The sequence below is a fragment of the Vidua macroura genome, chromosome 6, assembly GCF_024509145.1.
Source record: "Vidua macroura isolate BioBank_ID:100142 chromosome 6, ASM2450914v1, whole genome shotgun sequence".
NCBI lineage: Eukaryota > Metazoa > Chordata > Aves > Passeriformes > Viduidae > Vidua > Vidua macroura.
This window is the reverse complement of record NC_071576.1, coordinates 35,623,283-35,641,169: the sequence shown is the minus strand read 5'-3', so window position 1 is coordinate 35,641,169 and position 17,887 is coordinate 35,623,283. Positions and strand designations below refer to the sequence as shown.

General features: G+C 43.0%; 1 protein-coding gene across 6 annotated transcripts in view; it reads left to right on the top strand.

Moving 5' to 3' along the window:
- Positions 1-17,887, top strand: part of DPF3 (double PHD fingers 3) — a 154,613-nt gene that overhangs the window by 54,421 nt on the left and 82,305 nt on the right. For all 6 annotated transcript variants that reach the window (XM_053980881.1, XM_053980878.1, XM_053980880.1 and 3 more), the window contains exons 2-3: positions 12,218-12,378; positions 17,604-17,711. In XM_053980881.1, the coding sequence (XP_053836856.1) occupies positions 12,218-12,378; positions 17,604-17,711 (269 nt within the window). The remainder of the gene's footprint in view (positions 1-12,217; positions 12,379-17,603; positions 17,712-17,887) is intronic.

Sequence of the window (17,887 nt, the reverse complement as noted above, 5' to 3'; positions counted from 1 at the left end):
CTGCTAGCTCATCTATGTTTATGTAGCATTAAGCATTGAAACTCTTATTTTTATCAACTTTGCCAAGCAATTTTATCAACTGCTGCTGATGCAGCACTGGAAGTCTGGGAAGGGCTGCTTGCTTTTGCTTTGAGAGATGGGATGTAAGGTTAGAGGGGGGGTGATTGCATGAGCAATGCAGGTCAGGTTACTGTTGGATTCCTCTTGCAAGATAAGTGAGAGCCCTCTGAAAGGTAATTATTGGAAAGCATAAATTCCTGAGATAACCTGTCCAAGAAGAAATACTGACAGGAGCAGAGGCCATGTCTTAAAGGCTAGCCATTACTCCAGGGCAATGGGCAAACCTCTCTCTCTCTCTCTCTTTTTCTGTAACCTCCCTTTGCTCTGACAGTTGACTGCTGCAGTTCTTTTCCTTCAGTTACTTGTCAATCTTTTTCTTGTCCTGTTTATAGACCACTGTGATACTTGTCTCCATTCTGTGCTAGCTGGGGTGCAGACAAGTGGAGACTGTATGCAGTTTAGTTCCATGTCCAAACTCTAGTTTAGTCATTGTCTTTGCTTGTTATTGTTATTGTCACTGCAGTGTTCAGTTAGCTTCTACAGGATATCTGGGGAAAAAGAAAAAAAAAAAAAGAAAAAAAAAAAGGTTACTTTTATATTTCTTTCACAGATTTTTGTATAGAAGAGCTTCAACTAGCTTTCAGCATGGTATGGTGTCAGCTTTGTCTCTGAACCAAGAAAATTACTGGATGGCAGTTGGGGAAGGAAGTCTTGCAGATTGAGAAAACAAATTTCAGAGGAAAAGATGGAGCAAAACTGGGAAATAAGAAAAGTGACTTCTCTTTCTCTATGGCTTTGTTATGCAAACTCTCTGTGTCTCATCTGTAATGTAGAGATAATGATATCTACCCAGCTCCTATTTCCACTGGTTGATTGATTAATGACTGTCTCATGATCCCTAGATTACACTTTTGTGACCTGCAGCTTTAACTACTGCAGTGTATTACATACAGAAAGAAAATGGAACCAATGTGTTAGCTCTGGCTAGTTCCAGCTGGGAAAACATGATAAACTGACCTGAACAGCCTTGCCCACGTGTATCTGCTTCTAAGACCTCATTCTAAAAGTGCAGTGAAGCATGTGCTCTCTGTTCAGCTGCCATCTCTGTTCAGCAAGACATTCAAGTATCTGCCTAACTTTGAGTTGAAGGGGACTTACACTCTGAATAATGTGCGGTGCTGAACTGGGACCTGTTGCTTGCTCACAGGCAGGGTTTCATCACAAGTATTTGAAGACCTCAGTCAACACACGGGGCCAAAAGTGAATCTGAGGTCTGTCCTAGCATGCATTAAACAACTGGAGTCTTTCAGACTTGCCAAAAGAGTAAGTTATTTGAGCAGAAGAAAGGATCATTATTTTGCAGTGATAATTGCAGCAAAACAGTATTGCAGGCTTTGCTAATTGTTAAGTGAATTACAAAGCTTTTATATTTAATTTAACTGTTCTAAAGTAATAACCACCTCAACCTGATACTTGAATTAAGAAGGTGTTGAGAAGAGGAAGCAAGGGAGAAGAAAAGGAGGTGCAAAGAAAGTCCATTTGTATGGGAACAACCATCAGATATTTGAGTTTCTGAGAGCTGGTTGTGGCAAGTACTTTTTCTTGACTTTATTAGAGAGTTCCTCTTGGGTGCTGCATAAATATCTACAGAAACCAGGGCACAGGTGTTTGAAACATCACTCCTCAGAATTATATGTTAGTATTTGCAATGATGGTTTGCTCTGCTCCCATGGGATGTGCTCCAGGTGCAGAAGATCCTGTGCCTAGACCTTTGAGTTAGTTCCAGTGTGTTCTTAACACAGGACATTCTTTGTACTGGGGGAGCTGTGAGATGATGTGTTGGATGCATCTGTTTCACCTCTTACCATTTTTATTGTTACTTTTTGAGGAGTAATAATGATACTTCAGCAGAGGAATGACCGTAATCTGCCCTACTTCCACAGAGCTGGGGGAAGGAGGTGAGAAAAGGAAATCTAATTCACAGTTATCTTGGGAATTCCCCTATGTAGCATGAGTCAAGTATATCCCTGCTGAACGTCTGCCAAGGCCAGCAGATTTATACAACTAACAGAATGATTGTTTCTGTGTATTTAAGAGAAATAATAACTCAAAGAAACACAACTTTAGTTGTCTAGGCATGAGATGACTTTATAGAGAACAGAAAATATAATTTCCTGTTTTGATAATTATTGACTAGGTACAGTAGATTTTAGTGTTTTCTTACATGTGTATTCAGTTTGTCACACATAGATTGTGACCAAGGACCTGAAAGTGCTACCCATTCAAGATTAGTAACTTCAAAGTATTGGCTGTAGCTGATTTTTTCCCAAGGCTGACCTCAGAGGCGAAGTAAACTCTAATAATTATCTTGTTTTATGTTAGATGTATATAAATCTCTGCTTTGCTACTTGTCATTTTCACCTGTGCAAAAAGGTTTGTTTCCTGGAGTGGCATTTCCTTTGCAGCAGGAGATACAAGGTTCCTACAAAAGAGACAAGCCAGCAGAAAAATGTGAGCTTACTAACTCTTTCTAGTCAAAGGACAGAAAGTACCTAAAATATTAATGTAGTAACAGTTCAGTGTAGTGGGGAAGCTTGCATGCCATTTAGGAACATTTGTACTACTCTTCTACTTGCATGTTTATTTTAATCTCTTTTAAATTCTGCCACCTGGATTGAATGGCACTGTATATTTATCCACTAAATAACTGCACAAAGGTGCAGGGGAAATCCCAGACTGAGAACTTCTAAGAGGGCTAACAGAGGTCGTTCAGACCAGGACCATGCTGTAGAGCTTGGACAGCTGGGACTCTGACATGGCTTAAAGCATGGGGTAAAACCCCTCATGTCTTTCCTGGCATCTCACTGCCTGTTGAGCTCTGGTGGAGCTATGTAGCTTCATGAAAGGTGAGATACTTAGAGACACATGAAAAAGAATGCTATTGTCAGCTTAGCTGATGTCATTTGGGCCAATGATGTAACTTCCATTTGCATTTGCTGTGTCTCCCAAAAGGGCTGAGTGACCTAGCTGTCACTACTGATGGTGTGGACAGACTTTCTCCCATTGCAAACAAACAGGTGTGCCACTTGAAGACTGACCCAAGCTGGTTGTACTGCTGGAGATAGCTCTGGAGGCAGAAGGGGCTTTGTGAGCCTGCCCTCAGCTCTTCTGGGCAATGTCAGCTGAGTTTGCTCAAACAGATCGAATGGCCTTGCTTGAACTGAGTCAGGGAGCGCTCACACAAACATTGCTACTGGCAGGAGGTGTGGGAGCAGTAAGCTCTAGGAGACAAGCAGTGAAAAGCAGCAGTAGGAGGGAATGGGTGATATTTTTAGCTGGCACAGCTAGAGCTAGGAGAGGATTTCTGTTCATGATCTGAGCATCTTTTTAGTACAGACAATGCCTGAAGTAATGCACACGATTTATTATTGAGGTAAGTGTAGGGTGTTACCGGTGTTCTGCAGGGGAACTATTAAAGCTACAAAGGAAGTCACGGCAGAGTAATTTGTAGAAGTCTGGTTTGCTGTCTTCCTGGTGCCAGCTTGGGTGATAGATTATGGTTTTTACCAGGAATGCAAAAGATAGGATCACTGTGGGAAATCAGAACCATGGGAGCTGAGTGGATAAACTTTGACTACATCTGGCCTGTAAGACTATTGTTGCACTAAGCCAAACAGAATTCTGGTGACCCCAAGCCCCAGCAGCTTGAGTTGCTTTTCTAAAAATATATATAAAGAAATCCCTACATGTTGTCATGCCCAATATAATACTGTTGCTGAGGTTTTCATTAGTTCATTCCTTTAGTAATTGGAGAGAATTTTTGACCTTTTAGGGGAGGTTAGGACCAAGCTGAATTCTGAGTGCTGTCTTCAGACACAAAAGAGGTCTGGGTTATTACCTTTCACACCTGTTGTTCATTTAATTGGATGATGCTGCATCTCTTTAAAACAGAAACTCTGGCCTGAGAAAGAATAGATTCTCTGAGATATCCCCAAGGAGTCTGCCTCTGAGATTAACCTAATTGGTCACTGTGCTGAGTCTAATAGAGATTGTATGCAATGTCTGTCTCTGGAAACAACTTAGGTAGCCTCATGTATGACATGGAAACTGCTGCTGTTGCCTCTTCACGGAAATGAAAGTAAAGTAAGAGAAGATGTGGACAAATTATCACATGCAATGTAATATAATTGTTCACAGTGCAGTGTATATGGATGGGGTTGATAACTTAATCTTCTGAAATACCTAATTTCGTAAGTACACACCAGGTTGTCCCATGCACAGATACCTCATGTATCCAGCCAACAATTCTGCATGTTAACAGCTGAGTGAAATGGGCAGAATGATCCCACTTTTTTGGCTTTGAGAGCTGGAAATGTGGCTGCAGGCCCTGAGCAGAGTCATGCACAGCTGCAGGAAGAGGAGCACCTCTTGTTCTAATCCTTATTCCTGTACAAAGAGGGCTGCAGCTCTTTACCCTGAAAGCCAGAGTTTTGTCAGCAAGATACCATCATGTACCACACTCTTCTTGGCAGTATTAACTTGTGCTGCGGTTTCTTTTCTTTAAATGGAAATGCCAGCAGAGCTCTCATACTTCTACAATACATGTGAGGATGGGGCTAATCAGATCAATTTTCCTCAAATTGTAAGTTAAGCCTACCTTTTGTCATTTTTCTTCAAAGACAGACTTTTTGCATGAGATGATACCTGTAGTTTCACAGTGGATTAAGTTACAGCCTAAGCCTGTTTCCAGAGCAGTGAATGTAGCTCAGTCTACGAGGCTGCGCTCTCTGTTACGAATCAGCATCACACCATGATTCAGGCAGTGAGTACCCTGTTGATTCCGGCCACAAGTGGCCAAAAGGGATTTCCAACCCATCAGGGGAAGTCTTCTAGTAAATACCTGCAAAAGGGGATTTCTTTGCTCTTCTACATAGAATGCTAATGCTGAGTGCTTGAAGGAGGGTGCTTAAAAACCTCACATTGCTTTTACACTGATTTGGGATTCAACCTAGACTTGTAGCTCAGGGCATCTTCTTGATTGCTGTAATGTCTGGTCTGTGCCAGTGCTGACTCAGGAGCTTGTCATCAGCTCTCTGATGGCTCCTAATCCCTTGAACCACATACAGTCTCTGCACCTGCCACAGAGCAGTGAACAAGTGCTAGAAGCGTGTCTATTTTGACCTGTCTGCATGAATTCTTCCAATGAAAGGCGTTAACTCTCCTGAAAGTCTTTTGTTTACCCTTGGATCATTGCTGCTCCAGCAACACTGTCTGCTTTGTATACTGTTTAGTGGTCTGATTTGTGTAGTCTACCGCCTACCAAACGAGTCCTGCTAGCCATTTTTTCTCTGACATTGTTTCCCAGGCTGGGGAAAGTTATACAGTCTTCCTGTTGTCCATCAGGTGAAATTATGTATAGAAATGAAATAGCTGTCTCAATGACTCTGGCTCTTGGAGAGTGTAGATATGTGTTTAGAAAGCTGCCAAGTTTATGTTAAAAAACTGAGAGCCCAGAAAGTTTGAGTCATTCTGGAGCACATCTGGAAATCCTGTTTTGCCTTTGCTCATGTTCACACCCCTTACATCATTAGAAAATGTTGTGCAGGGACAGATGCAATGGACCACTATGAGAAAACTGAATCTGCACATTCCTATACTTTCTGGCTTGTCATCAGAGTTTGTGGTAGGATTTTGAGCAGTCTGTTAGGCTTCATCTATGGCCAGAAAAGCTGTTCTCTATTCCTCTTGAATCTCCATGTCCTACCTTGATGCAGTTGCAAAGGGTGCATGCTTGTAACAATTAAGCACTTCCTATAAACTAGAAATTCCAGAGAGTGCAGCCTAAGGAGGAGCCTAGACAACCCTTTATTGTTTAATGCTCAATAATTGTCTGACACTCTTGAATGTGTCATACTTTCTTTTGCTTGGATCTTCTGATGAATGTTATGTTAGCATCTTGCAACGTAATGTGAGGATGAGTGAAGCAGAATGCTTTATCTCTTCTGGGAATATGCTCTGGAGCTGATGGTATGCAGTGATGCTGGACTCTACTAAGTGAGGAGCCTGGTGATGCTGGGCTCTATTAAGCACAGGTTTCCAGTTGCATCTGGGTATAGAAAGGAGAAGCAGACATTCAAGCAGCTTGAACTTAGTCCACTGTGCTCTTCATGAAAATCAGTGGTGTTGGAGAGTCTGTGAGGAAAGGGCATAAGGACAGCCAGGGGACTATGGACTTCTTTGGCTTGCTTTGTGACAGGGGAGGTACCACAGTTTTGCAACTAGCTCTGTCTTTGTTGCTTATCTGGCCTGAGGTAGAGAGTCAGAGTAGGCCAGTCCAGATGGGAGAAATACACACAAGCATGGCCAGGCCACAGCTTGAGAAGAGAATTATGCTGACTGGAGAGGAAGGCCCTTTTGGTGATTGTGTCTGTAAGATTGTCCACATTAATAGTGTTAGTGCAGAGTTTGTAATGCTTCCCACTTCCAATCAGCCTCATTCTGATCTCTTCTGACTTCAGCCTCTGCCAGCTATGCTGCCCTTGCTTTCAACACTGTGAGGTTTGGGAGAGTGCTGCCAGCATGAGGGGGAAAAGATACATAAACTGCATGTCATCAATGTCATGGCTGGCATTGCTGCCTAGATACTTCATCATATTCCCTGAAGGTTTTGCACAGATATTAAACAGAAGTGGCTGAAGAATTGAGCCCTGTGGCATTCTTTGTGTCACAGGTCATAGAGAGAAGGAGCAGCTGCCTGTCAGGGGCCTTGTGGGACCTGCTGGAAAGGAATAGTACAGCCAGCTCAATGCAATTCTCTCAACACTTGCCAAGATACATAGCTGTCCAAGATGGTCTGCAGTGTTGCAGGCAACTAATAACTCAGGTGGTGCCTGCATGATTTCTTAGCCTCTGTTCAACTTTGTGAGAAGGCCTAAAACCTCGCTGGTGCTTTATTTCCAGACTCATTCATGAGTGTCTCCAAAAGGAGAGTATCTTCTGAAGCTGCATTGCACCACTGCTCTCATACCACTTCTTAGATCTCACCCAGTTTGAAACTGGATGGCAATGCTGCTGACATGCAAGTTCTGATTTAAAAGGTCTTTTTTTGGTTGTCCTTGCTGTTCCTCACAGTCTCAAATGATCTAAAATGTAAGACTAGAGACTAAATGTATAGTAAACAAAAAGTCCACGGTCTTAAGGAAAGCAAGGCCCACATTTTTGATTGTGGCTGAGGACCACTGCACACTGTAGAAGAAAAAGTCAGTTGCTTTCTGTTACATGACTAGTCATTTCTTCCTGTGCTATCAGGTTTTTACTTGCCTAGTCATGTAGTGAGCATGGCTTTAGAGGGAAATGACTAGAATGGGGCCTGGCCTCAAGAACTGGAAACAATCTGGATTCATACTCAGAGGTGTCTGGTGGAAATTTAAGAACTGCACTTGAGGAGCACTGGTTCTTCATTATACACGTTTTCCCGGGGTAACGTGGACCTGTAATCATTGTTGAGCATGGCTGGTTATAGATCTTCAGCAAGTGCTCACCTTCTCTGGGACTAACCTGAATTGTGTTAGGCACTGCAGGAGGGGCACTCTGGATTCTGCCTATTTTGTAGCTGTTGTAAAAGGTGTAAGTGCACTCAAAAATATGTGACTTTGCAGGATGGACTGCAAAGTAGTGGTGGAGAGCTGCTCTGCTGCTTTCAGGGCCCATCAGGATCCCTTGTCAGCACAGAAACATCTTGAACATCTGGAGTGAAGTCAGGTTCCTGGTCCTTGTTGCTAATATATGGGCTTATAAGACAGGCAAGTTCTTGTGGTGGTGGTGTTTTTTGTGTCTTTTTTTTTGGTGGTTTTTTTTTTTTTTTTTTTTTTTTTTTTTTTTTTTTTTTTTTTTTTTTTTTGGTTTGATTTGGTTTGGTTTGGTTTGTTTTTTTTTCCCTCTCATTGAATGCATGCCTGGACAGCAGAGTCATGGCACTAGGTACTACACAGAGAAGTAGTAATTTGGAGTCTGCTCAGAAACCCTATGGTGTAGTTAGAGTTAGCAGGCAAAGATTGTGGGAAGGGAAAAATTGTTCCTCCTTGGCATTGTTATTAGCTGACCTGATTCCATGATAGAAAACCTCAGTTTCTTAACGCTTAAAAGAAAATTGACCTCAGGGAAGTCTCAGAGTGTGATCTTCCATGTTGGTGCTTGCTGTCATGGCAGTGACTACCTGCAAGGCTGCACAGAATTGCACCAGACTCTCGTGGCTGTCCCAGCACCCACAGAGCTGCTGGTGCTTTCAGAGTGCTCACCTCCCCGTTCACACCGAGCTTCCAGTGCTCCCAGCCTGCTGCTTAGTTTCAGTCCCACATTTTTTCACCAATAAAGAGCCCCTAACCTCTACTAAACATTTACCCCTCCTATGCAGCTTTGCAGGAGTATGCAATAGCATAGCTTGTTCTTTTCCAAGTCCAGGAGCTTTTATCAGTCAGCCAGAACTGGGTTATTTTAGTGTTCATGGCTTGGTATGTAAGTGCAAAGCCTGTGTGTATGCCAGCAGTGTCGCTGGCACGCCTGTCCCAAACATCTGGGGTTTCACCTGGGGCTCTGTACTGAAGGGCTGTGTGTTTTTTACAGTGTGCTGACAACTGTATTCTGTATTTCCAGTTGTGCTGCCTTCAGTATGATTTGCCTTCCTTGTCCAGCAGTTGTTAATGTCTGCTCCTTGCTTTTTCCTAGCATCTTTAAAATCTGCACATATGCTGATGATTTTGTATCATTAATATCAATCTAGACAACTCTGTGTGACCTCTAACTCCCCTGTCCAAAGGGAAGAATTGACCCTTGCAGTCAGTCACAGCACAGCACTGACTCATACATACTTTTCATAAAAATAATGAGGAAATTCCCCATAGTTTTTACAGATACTTTTTCAGGAGTTGAAATGGAAGTCTTCCATAGCAACACAGTTTGGGAAAACTCTGAAGCATGTAACAGATAATTAATCTCTTTTTCTGACATATGATACACTTTATAATATTGTTTTTTTTCTCTTCTTGTATCTCACTTGCTCAAACTCAACGGATCTGTTTGAGTTTCATTGGAGCTCATGTGCTTTCCAGTCTTATTCCCACCCTTGTCTGTTCTCCAGCTCCATTGTAAACCTCCTGGGAGGGGGCTTGGGATTTGTCCCACCTCCCTGACTCTGCAACAAGGAACACAATAGGACCGGTTTTTTGCCCTTTTTGCCCTGATTTTAATACACTTTCTGGTTTTTCCTGCATAAGATAAAACATACTGTGTTTAGATATGTAGGACAAAAAAAGGAAAAATATCGCTAAGTTTGAAGTTCTTTTAAAAAAAACTAACTGTAGTTTGGAATTAGTCAGAATACCTCCAATAAAGACTAAGGGTAAAACAAAACAACTAGGCACCCAAAAGTAATTTCAGGGAGGCTGTTTACCTCTGACATATGAGTGTCATAAGGAAATACCATTCCTTTACTTTCCTATATTTGATTATTTGTCAAAATAATTTATATAAATTCCATTTATAATTAAGGCCAGGGTAATTCCTCAAGGTCTCAATATCTGAATATCTTTCCAGTGAATATTTAGAGACCTGCATTTTTTGATCATGCTTGCGGTAGTGGAGCCAAGGCAAGCATTCTTAAAATATGGACATGACTGAATACTTCTAAATTGTTACTTTTCTTTAAGGCAAAAAATGCATATTTAAAATCTTTAAAATAAATGTAATGAAACAGCTAGACTGCAAGATTTTGTTGAATGAATTTGACCCATTAGCTTGGTTGCTTCTCTGCCATCAGGATCTCAAATGCCCTTTCTCCCTCTTAGAAAAATCTGAAATTTACTCTACTTGATAGTGTGATTTAAAGCCAAATATTTTACATTTGAAGACTTATAGTTATTTTCAGTCTTAGAGCAAGGTAGAAACTGAAGCAATCTCCAGTCAGATCCTACATATGGGTTGCTGAGATGTATTGTTTTTGTTAATATGGATGCTTTGTGGTGTGCATATTCTAATGACTGAAGTGATTTTTGGCGTAAGGAAGACTTATGCAGTGGTGGCAGTTTTTTGTCACACAGCTATGCTTTTCTTTCCAGTAAACTCCTTAGAGTTAGAGAACATCCCTGGTTTAATATAGAAGGAATCTGACATAGCTCTGAGGAAGCTCAAGTGTTTGTGGAAAGAGCTGTTAATCTTTGATCAACTGGGGTCCCCTTGTTACTGACTTTGATTACACAAGTGTACAACTTTAATTACAGCTTTTAATAAGATTTTATTTCTTCCTAGTCACATTCTTTGTATAGTAGAGCAGCTTATCTTTTCTTTCTCCCCTGCTCCCCTTACCTTCCCCCCCTGCCTTTTTCTGGAAAAGGGCATTTGAGGTCATTGCAGGGGATTCAGTGTCCAGAGGGATCCTGCTGTATGCGCTCTGCCCATGCTGTACCCTCTGCTCACTTGCACACTCCAGGGAGCTCTCTCCTTCAGCTGCCCTCTACATATCCCTGCACTGGCAGCTGCCCAGGAGCTGGTGGTCAGCAGGGGAGGACAGGTCTGAGAGGCACAGTGTTCACACAGACGTTCACTGCTGCACAAAACCTCTGAAAAACCCTTAGGAAGTCTCTGTAGGCTAAGGATGTTCTGACCTCCCCATCACTGGATAACCTGAGACTTGAGTTCTGATCATCAGAATTGAGTAGGGGGAACTTGAAGTGTCTCCCTTGGTATTTGCTGCATTTTTGTTCTTCCCTAAGCCTCTGCTTATGGCCCCTGTCAGCGATAGGATATTGGTCCAGTATAGCCAAGATGAAAAGAGTTTGACTTCCATGTAGATCATAAGATACAACTGAGAAGCCATTTAAAATATGTGAAACACAAAAAAGATACAGATGGTAAAACACAGCAATTTCCACTGATTTGACATTCAGAGGTGTGCAAAATTTTAAAAGGCCAGTTGTGCCTATGGAAGAGGATAGTGGGGAAAACAACTAATGGAACAGCAAAGGGAGCTCCTTTTATCTCTGTGCATGCATCCCTTTGGCTCACTTGCTGTCTGTGCTATATTCTTTTTGCACACTAATGAATATCAGAGTCAGAGCAAGTTATGCCATCTATCACTCTGCTCCTGTTTTCTAATGAACTTACCCCTAACAGGTAGCTTTTCTAGCTATTCGTGTCACGAGTGAATTTCACCTTGACAATAGATCAAGAATGAGGTTCAGCAGTGTGGCCCACCTGCTTTGCAATGCTCCAGCATGACAGCTGCTTTGTGTCCTCAGGGTAGCTTTACTTTGAAGCTTTTTCCTGTTTAGAAAAATTTGGAGGGAGGATTTTGGTAATCTCCAGCAGGCAGAGTTTTTAAACCTATCTCAAGGGAAGATGAAAATTCTACAGAATTTTTTAACAAACAGTTATTTATGAAGTAAGTGGCATTGTCTTTAGAACTGTTATTCCCACTGGGCTCCAGAGAAAAGCAGCATTTGCCATGCTGGATCTGACTGGTCGCTGCTGTAGCTGCTGCTCCTGGTACCTCAGGCTTCAGTGTGGAAAACTCTGGAAGGCTTATGACAAAACATCTAGTCTGACCATCGCAGATATGGCTCTAGTTATTAACGGGTGTGTTTTCATGTCTCAGAAGTGCACAATAAGAGAGCTATGGTCTTTGCTCTTATGGGCTCTTTGGCACCAGAAGTGCTGGAGCGAAGTTCTTCTAAACTTGGCTGGCTTTCTGGTTGCCTAAAACATACTGCAGTAGCTGCTGTAGCATGGGATTGAAATGACTGGTTTGCTGAATTGGCTGGACAAACTACAGGGGAAGAGAAACAATCAAATGAGTTCACTGTGGTGTACATGGGCCTGACCCAAGGTCATGGGGCAGTGTGATTGCATCATTTGCTCATTCAGTAGCCACGCTGCTACTGAAAAGATCTGTGTCTGGTTCCTGACAGCCTGATCTTTTGATGAATTTGACATCACTTTCTGCATGATCTGCTTCATCAGTGTCTCGTGTCACCAACATTTGCATCTGTCCCGGCAAAGTTTTTCTGTTTGTCCATTTTTGAACCAACCTCACGTCCCCCTTTCCTACTCTTGTTGGAGGGGGCAGCGCAATCATTCTCAGTGTGTGCCCTGTCTCTTTTGGCAGCCTCGGGGACCAGTTCTACAAAGAAGCAATTGAGCACTGTCGCAGCTACAACTCGCGGCTCTGTGCCGAGCGCAGCGTCCGCCTTCCCTTCCTGGATTCGCAGACTGGGGTAGCTCAGAACAACTGCTACATCTGGATGGAGAAGAGGCACAGGGGACCAGGTTGGTATTGCTGTGTCTGTGTATGCACCTATATGTATGGAGGGCTGGCCACTGAGCCCTCATGGGGTTTAATTAATAGGAGCTCAAACCTGCTACAGGCCACACAGAAGAGAAACTGCCTAAACCTCTGTGCCTGCAGGGAATTTCCTTTGCTAACTGCAGAGAGCTCATGCTAATTACTCTCTCTCTATGCAAAGAAGTGCCTGACATGGTAGTTTCTAAGGCTGCATCATTGTAGCTCTTTTCATGCTATCAATCCCAGTCTGTAGCAGAAGACTCAATACTCTGCTCTAAGCTGCACTGGAATTACCTCCAAGGTGGAGGTGGGAGTTTCTCAGATGAATGCTGAAAATAAGGAACTGTATTAGGAAGGATATAATACTGAAGCAAAATATAGGAGAGTCCATTAATGTTGTTCATGAATGTTGTTCTAATGATTAGAAATATACCTATAAATCCTGGTTCTGCTTTGGATAGGTTAACTTGGATATCAGTTCTGGAGCTGTGGTTCCCTTGGGTACAGAAAGAAGCTGTACATTTCCTTAAGGAGCTTTGGCAAATGCCTGTTCCACAGCTCAGTGAAGCTCAAGGGAAAAGAGCACTGTTATTTTTGTAGACTTTGGTCAGTTGTTCCTTTGTTAGACTAAATCCATCTGAAATCCATTTTTGAAAGGCAAAGGACAGTCACCAGTCACCAAAGACTGGAGATGTTGCTCAGACAGAAGTCCTTCTGAACCCCAAGGGAAATTTGGCTATGTTGTAGCCCAGTATCTGACCAATAATTAGCTCAGGGAATGGACTTTTAACAGCACCAAAATGTATTTCTACCTTTTTTTTTTTTCCCCCCTCCTTTAATGCAGCCCAGAGAATCCAGGCAGAAAGGGACCTGGGGTACATGTGGGCACTGGAAGTATGACATGCACACATGTGCATAAATACGTGCCAGTTCTCTAAACAATATTGATACCCTCCCACCTTCACCCTCCACCCCCTCAACTTCTAGATCTGAAATTATAGGAAGGTGAAGCATGCTCTAATCTCCTCCACTGTCTGGTTTACAGGAGATGAAGTGGGAGGAACACATAGGATATTCCTTTACCCTCCTGGGGGTAAGAAAACAATTGCTGCTTCTGAAAAGTGCCCAGCTGAGTCTTAGCTGAAACTTTCCTCCTCCTCCTCCTTCTAGGATATACTAAAGGAAGGGTCTTTGTGCTCCTCCTATTACTAAAATATCAAAAGTAGATTTAGTGTTGTCTTGCAGTATGACCAGAAAACTGTTTATATAATAAAATGCTTCCACTTCTGGTGCAGGAGACAACAGGTCTTTTTACAGTGTTTAAAATACCTGAAGAATATTTCAGCTACAAAACCTGCTGGGGTAATTCAGGACTGCTGAACAGAGTTCACAATATGGGAGTTTTCTAAACTTCTGGACTAGCCCTTCTTTGATAGGGTTGCTTCATAACCACAGTTGAGTTTTTTGTTTCAGCTGAAAAGTCTCTAATCCTAAGAGGTTATGCTTTGTATAAATTTCTTCCCTTCCCTTCCCTTCCCTTCCCTTCCCTTCCCTTCCCTTCCCTTCCCTTCCCTTCCCTTCCCTTCCCTTCCCTTCCCTTCCCTTCCCTTCCCTTCCCTTCCCTTCCCTTCCCTTCCCTTCCCTTCCCTTCCCTTCCCTTCCCTTCCCTTCCCTTCCCTTCCCTTCCCTTCCCTTCCCTTCCCTTCCCTTCCCCTTGTTATGAGTAAGGTGCTGCTATATTTATCCTTCTGAACACAGTCAGAAGATAGATAGATATACACACACACATCCACTGTGTCCATAAGTAATGTTTTGTCAACAGCATCTTCCACAAAGACAGACATAGATAGTCTTGTGTGGGTCTCATTGGTATCTGAACACATGCAGAAGGAATCCTTATAACTGTTACAGCATCACACTAGGAACCAAGATGTCTTCATTCTTTGCCTTTCTCAGCCACAAGCTTTGTGGACTACTTTGAGCAAATTCATTCTGCAAATCTTTCCTTCCTCACTTCTGATAGTGAACTGCTTGGCAGCTTGCCCTGCAGAAGGGGATGGGGCCATTTCTCCTGCATGTCTGCACTGGAGACCAGTGGTGGGACCTTCTTCACAGAGTGAAGAATTCAAGTGAAAGAAGCCTCCTGCATCTGCATTGGCCACCAAATCTAATGACTTTGTTGTTTTGAATTAGAATAATCAGTTTGAAATGAACCAGCCCTCCTCCCCCATATTTGCTTTTCTCTTTCTTGATTTTTATTAGCCCATTTCGTGCTCCCCTGAGTGTCTTTGTGTAATCTATTTCTTGTAGTATTATGGTGAGCCAAGGTATCCCTCTACAGTTTTAGCATGCCTGGTTTTGGTCGGTACACAATGTGCTTGTGCCCATACTAAAGGGCTCTGAAAATTCTCTGCCAGCCATCCCAGTATCTGTCTTGTGTGCTGTGCTCACTACCATTTACTATCCCTAACCTGAAAAACTAGATAAAGACAAATGGCAAAGCTCCAGGACCTCTTTTCACTTACACAGACTTGAAAAACAGAGACGAGTCAGGAACTCAGCATATTAACCTGAGTTCTTGCTGTCCTCTTTGTTAAAGGAGTCAGAAATCTGCATCTCATGATAAACAGTTCAGGGTTAATTTCACACAATACTGCACATAACTCCCTCCTTTTCCCCTCCTCCCCTGGCCTTTCACAGGAGCTTTGAGTTATGGTTTTCCTACACTAATGAGATAAACAACATAACTCACTGCAGGTTCTGCTATTTCCTCTGTAAGCAAATGGTTGGAACCTTCTCTGGTTGCCCTATAAGGTACCAGAGAGAGAGAGAGACAACCCACATATGGCTGAAGATGGTAATATGCACTATTCCCATATTCATTGCAAGATTGCCTTGAAGGAGCTACATTCAGGACATTCAGAACTGACCCTTTCCTTGTTGCCTCTCCTTTGTGCAAGATCTACACTTCATGTGAGCCAGCACAGAGACAGATGAGGAACAGGGTACAGAAATGCAGGTAGCATTGGTGGGTTGAATGAAGTGAAAATCTGGTATGTGTTTTAAGTTCATTGGATGGCAGTATACTAATGAACAGGTGTACTAAGAGTAGCAACAGAGAGCTTACCTGAAGGGTTGCAGAGGTGGATGTTGGATCATCTGTTTCTAATTGATCTACCTGTCACCCTCTAAGGAAGAGGCTCTCCCAAGGCTCCTTTCAAGTTTATAGTTGGGCTTTCAGCATGTATATTTGGCTTTTGCTGTCCTGGCTGAATCCAGAACTGCTCTTTTGTATAGGAGCCCTCACATTAGCAACTATTCCCCCAAAAGCAAAGAGGATCTTTGCTCTCCCTGTCTGGGACAAAAGCTGTGGTACTTATTCCTTCAAATGGCTCCTCTGTGGAGGCCCGTGCAATGGAGGGCTGATTCTCTGTCCTACTGCTTTGATCTGGCAATTGCCATTTCAGTGTTGTCTTCAAGTCCATGCACAGGACCTGCTGAGAAAGGGTGGGGCTTCTTGCCTCCACCTCTTTAATTACTCACATCAGAGCCAGGCACAGTCCACCTCATCATTATTGCAATTGTTTGTAGTGGTTAATGTTTGCAAAGTGGCATGAAGAAGGGTGTCCAAACACTGTATAAGTGCTAGTTATTCCCATTTTTATTTCCAAACTGGTCTTAGGCAACCTCTTCTGAAATGTGTCCTTCTTGGGATGTGCACAATGTCCAGCTTTCTGGCCATCAATGAAAGAAGGGCGTGAGAAGTCCAAGTCGAATAGCATTCTGTGCCCTGAAACAGCCAGAATCTCTGCAGATACTCAGCACTTGGCCATACTCAGGCAGGATGCCATAGATGCTCCAAGGCCTTGGAAGTTGGTGGAAGTCTGGGGTCTGAACTGACATTCCCAACAGTTGAAATATTTAAAACCAGGAACTTAGATCTCACCTGCAGAATTTGATTAGCACATTCCCTCAAGGTGAATTATGTTAATGTGTCTTCCTCCCCACCCCCATGTAAGAGGATATTGTTTTTTTTTTCATTATCCTCATTTGGTATGGTGAATTGCTTTTGTTCCCAAGCTGATATTCTCTCCTGGCTGCTTCAGAAGAGAGGAGAGAACTCTTGGGCCATCCTCCTGCCCTTGAGCTGTTCTGCTTTACTGGCACCCCCTTGATGCTGTCCAGCTGTTCACTGTCAGTACAGTTTCAGATATAGCAACACCACTCCTGTTCTCTCTCTTATGTGGTCTTACCTGGTTTTTGAGGACAATGAGTCTGGAATTGAAGTCATGCTTTGTAGCCCCTTCAAGACAACAGGATCAGCAGAAGGGCAGAGGAGCCAAACCAGAACTGGTGGACAGAGAGGGCAGGAAAAGCAGAGGAGAGAATTAAATTCTTCCAACTTTTCTTGCTGGGTATTTGTGTGTGTCATGACTATCTGGGGCAGTTGAGGATACTTTGAAGCACTTGTCAGTGTGCTTCTGTGCCCCTAGCAGCAATGCATTCACAAAGCCCTGCTGTGTCCTGAATGCAAGAGAGAAAAGTATGGCTCAAACATTGGCTGAAGGGTGTCTGTAAGGAAAGCCAGGCAGCTCGAAACCCAGTGATGCCAAATGTGATTTAAGGGAACATGCAGTGATAGAAACATTATTGGTGTATCTCCTCCCTCATTCAGAATATTGGCATGAGGAAGTAAGAGTCAAAATAAAGAATTAGTATTCAAACAAAAGTCCAGAATGCAAGCAAAAATATGGAATCAGACCTCTTGGATCTTGGTTTACTCCTGTTTGGAAGACACAAATTTCCTGACCTGCCCTGTGCATCAGGGCCTCAAAATTGAAGTCAGAACTTCATCTCTTCTCTCTCAAGGGGCTTTCTCTGCCTGTGGAGGAGGCATCACCCTGTGACCCAGGAGAGTCTGAAATTCTATTTACCCTGAAGAAATCACAAATTATTTATGTGCAGCTCTGGTTTCAGTGAACTGAGTGAAGTGTCTAAGTAAGACCTAGGTTCTCTATAGGCCTGATCCCAAGAGGTGCTGAAGAGCCTCAGGAGCACTGGATGCCTTGAGTGTGTAGCTCTGCCTCATGATTTTCAGGATTGAACCCTCCAACAAGGAGATGCTGGAAGGGCAAGAACAAAGATGCTAGAGACAGTGCTTGTGGTTTACAAACTGAAATGTGATTAATTTTTTGCCTTTAATCTTCAGGCCTGGCCCCAGGTCAGCTGTACACATACCCAGCGCGTTGCTGGCGCAAAAAGAGGCGTTTGCATCCCCCTGAGGATTCCAGGCTGAAGCTGCTGGAAATTAAACCTGGTAAGTGTTTGTTTGCCTGCCTCTCCCGAGCTGCAGAGCAGCTGGCATACATGAAACCTGGCATTTAGACCTTGGACTTTATCTTTGCTGCTTTCCAACCATTTCTCATTGCATCTGTTGCATCTTACTTGATTTGCTGTAACCATAACCACCAAACCCTCTGCATGCAACTCATC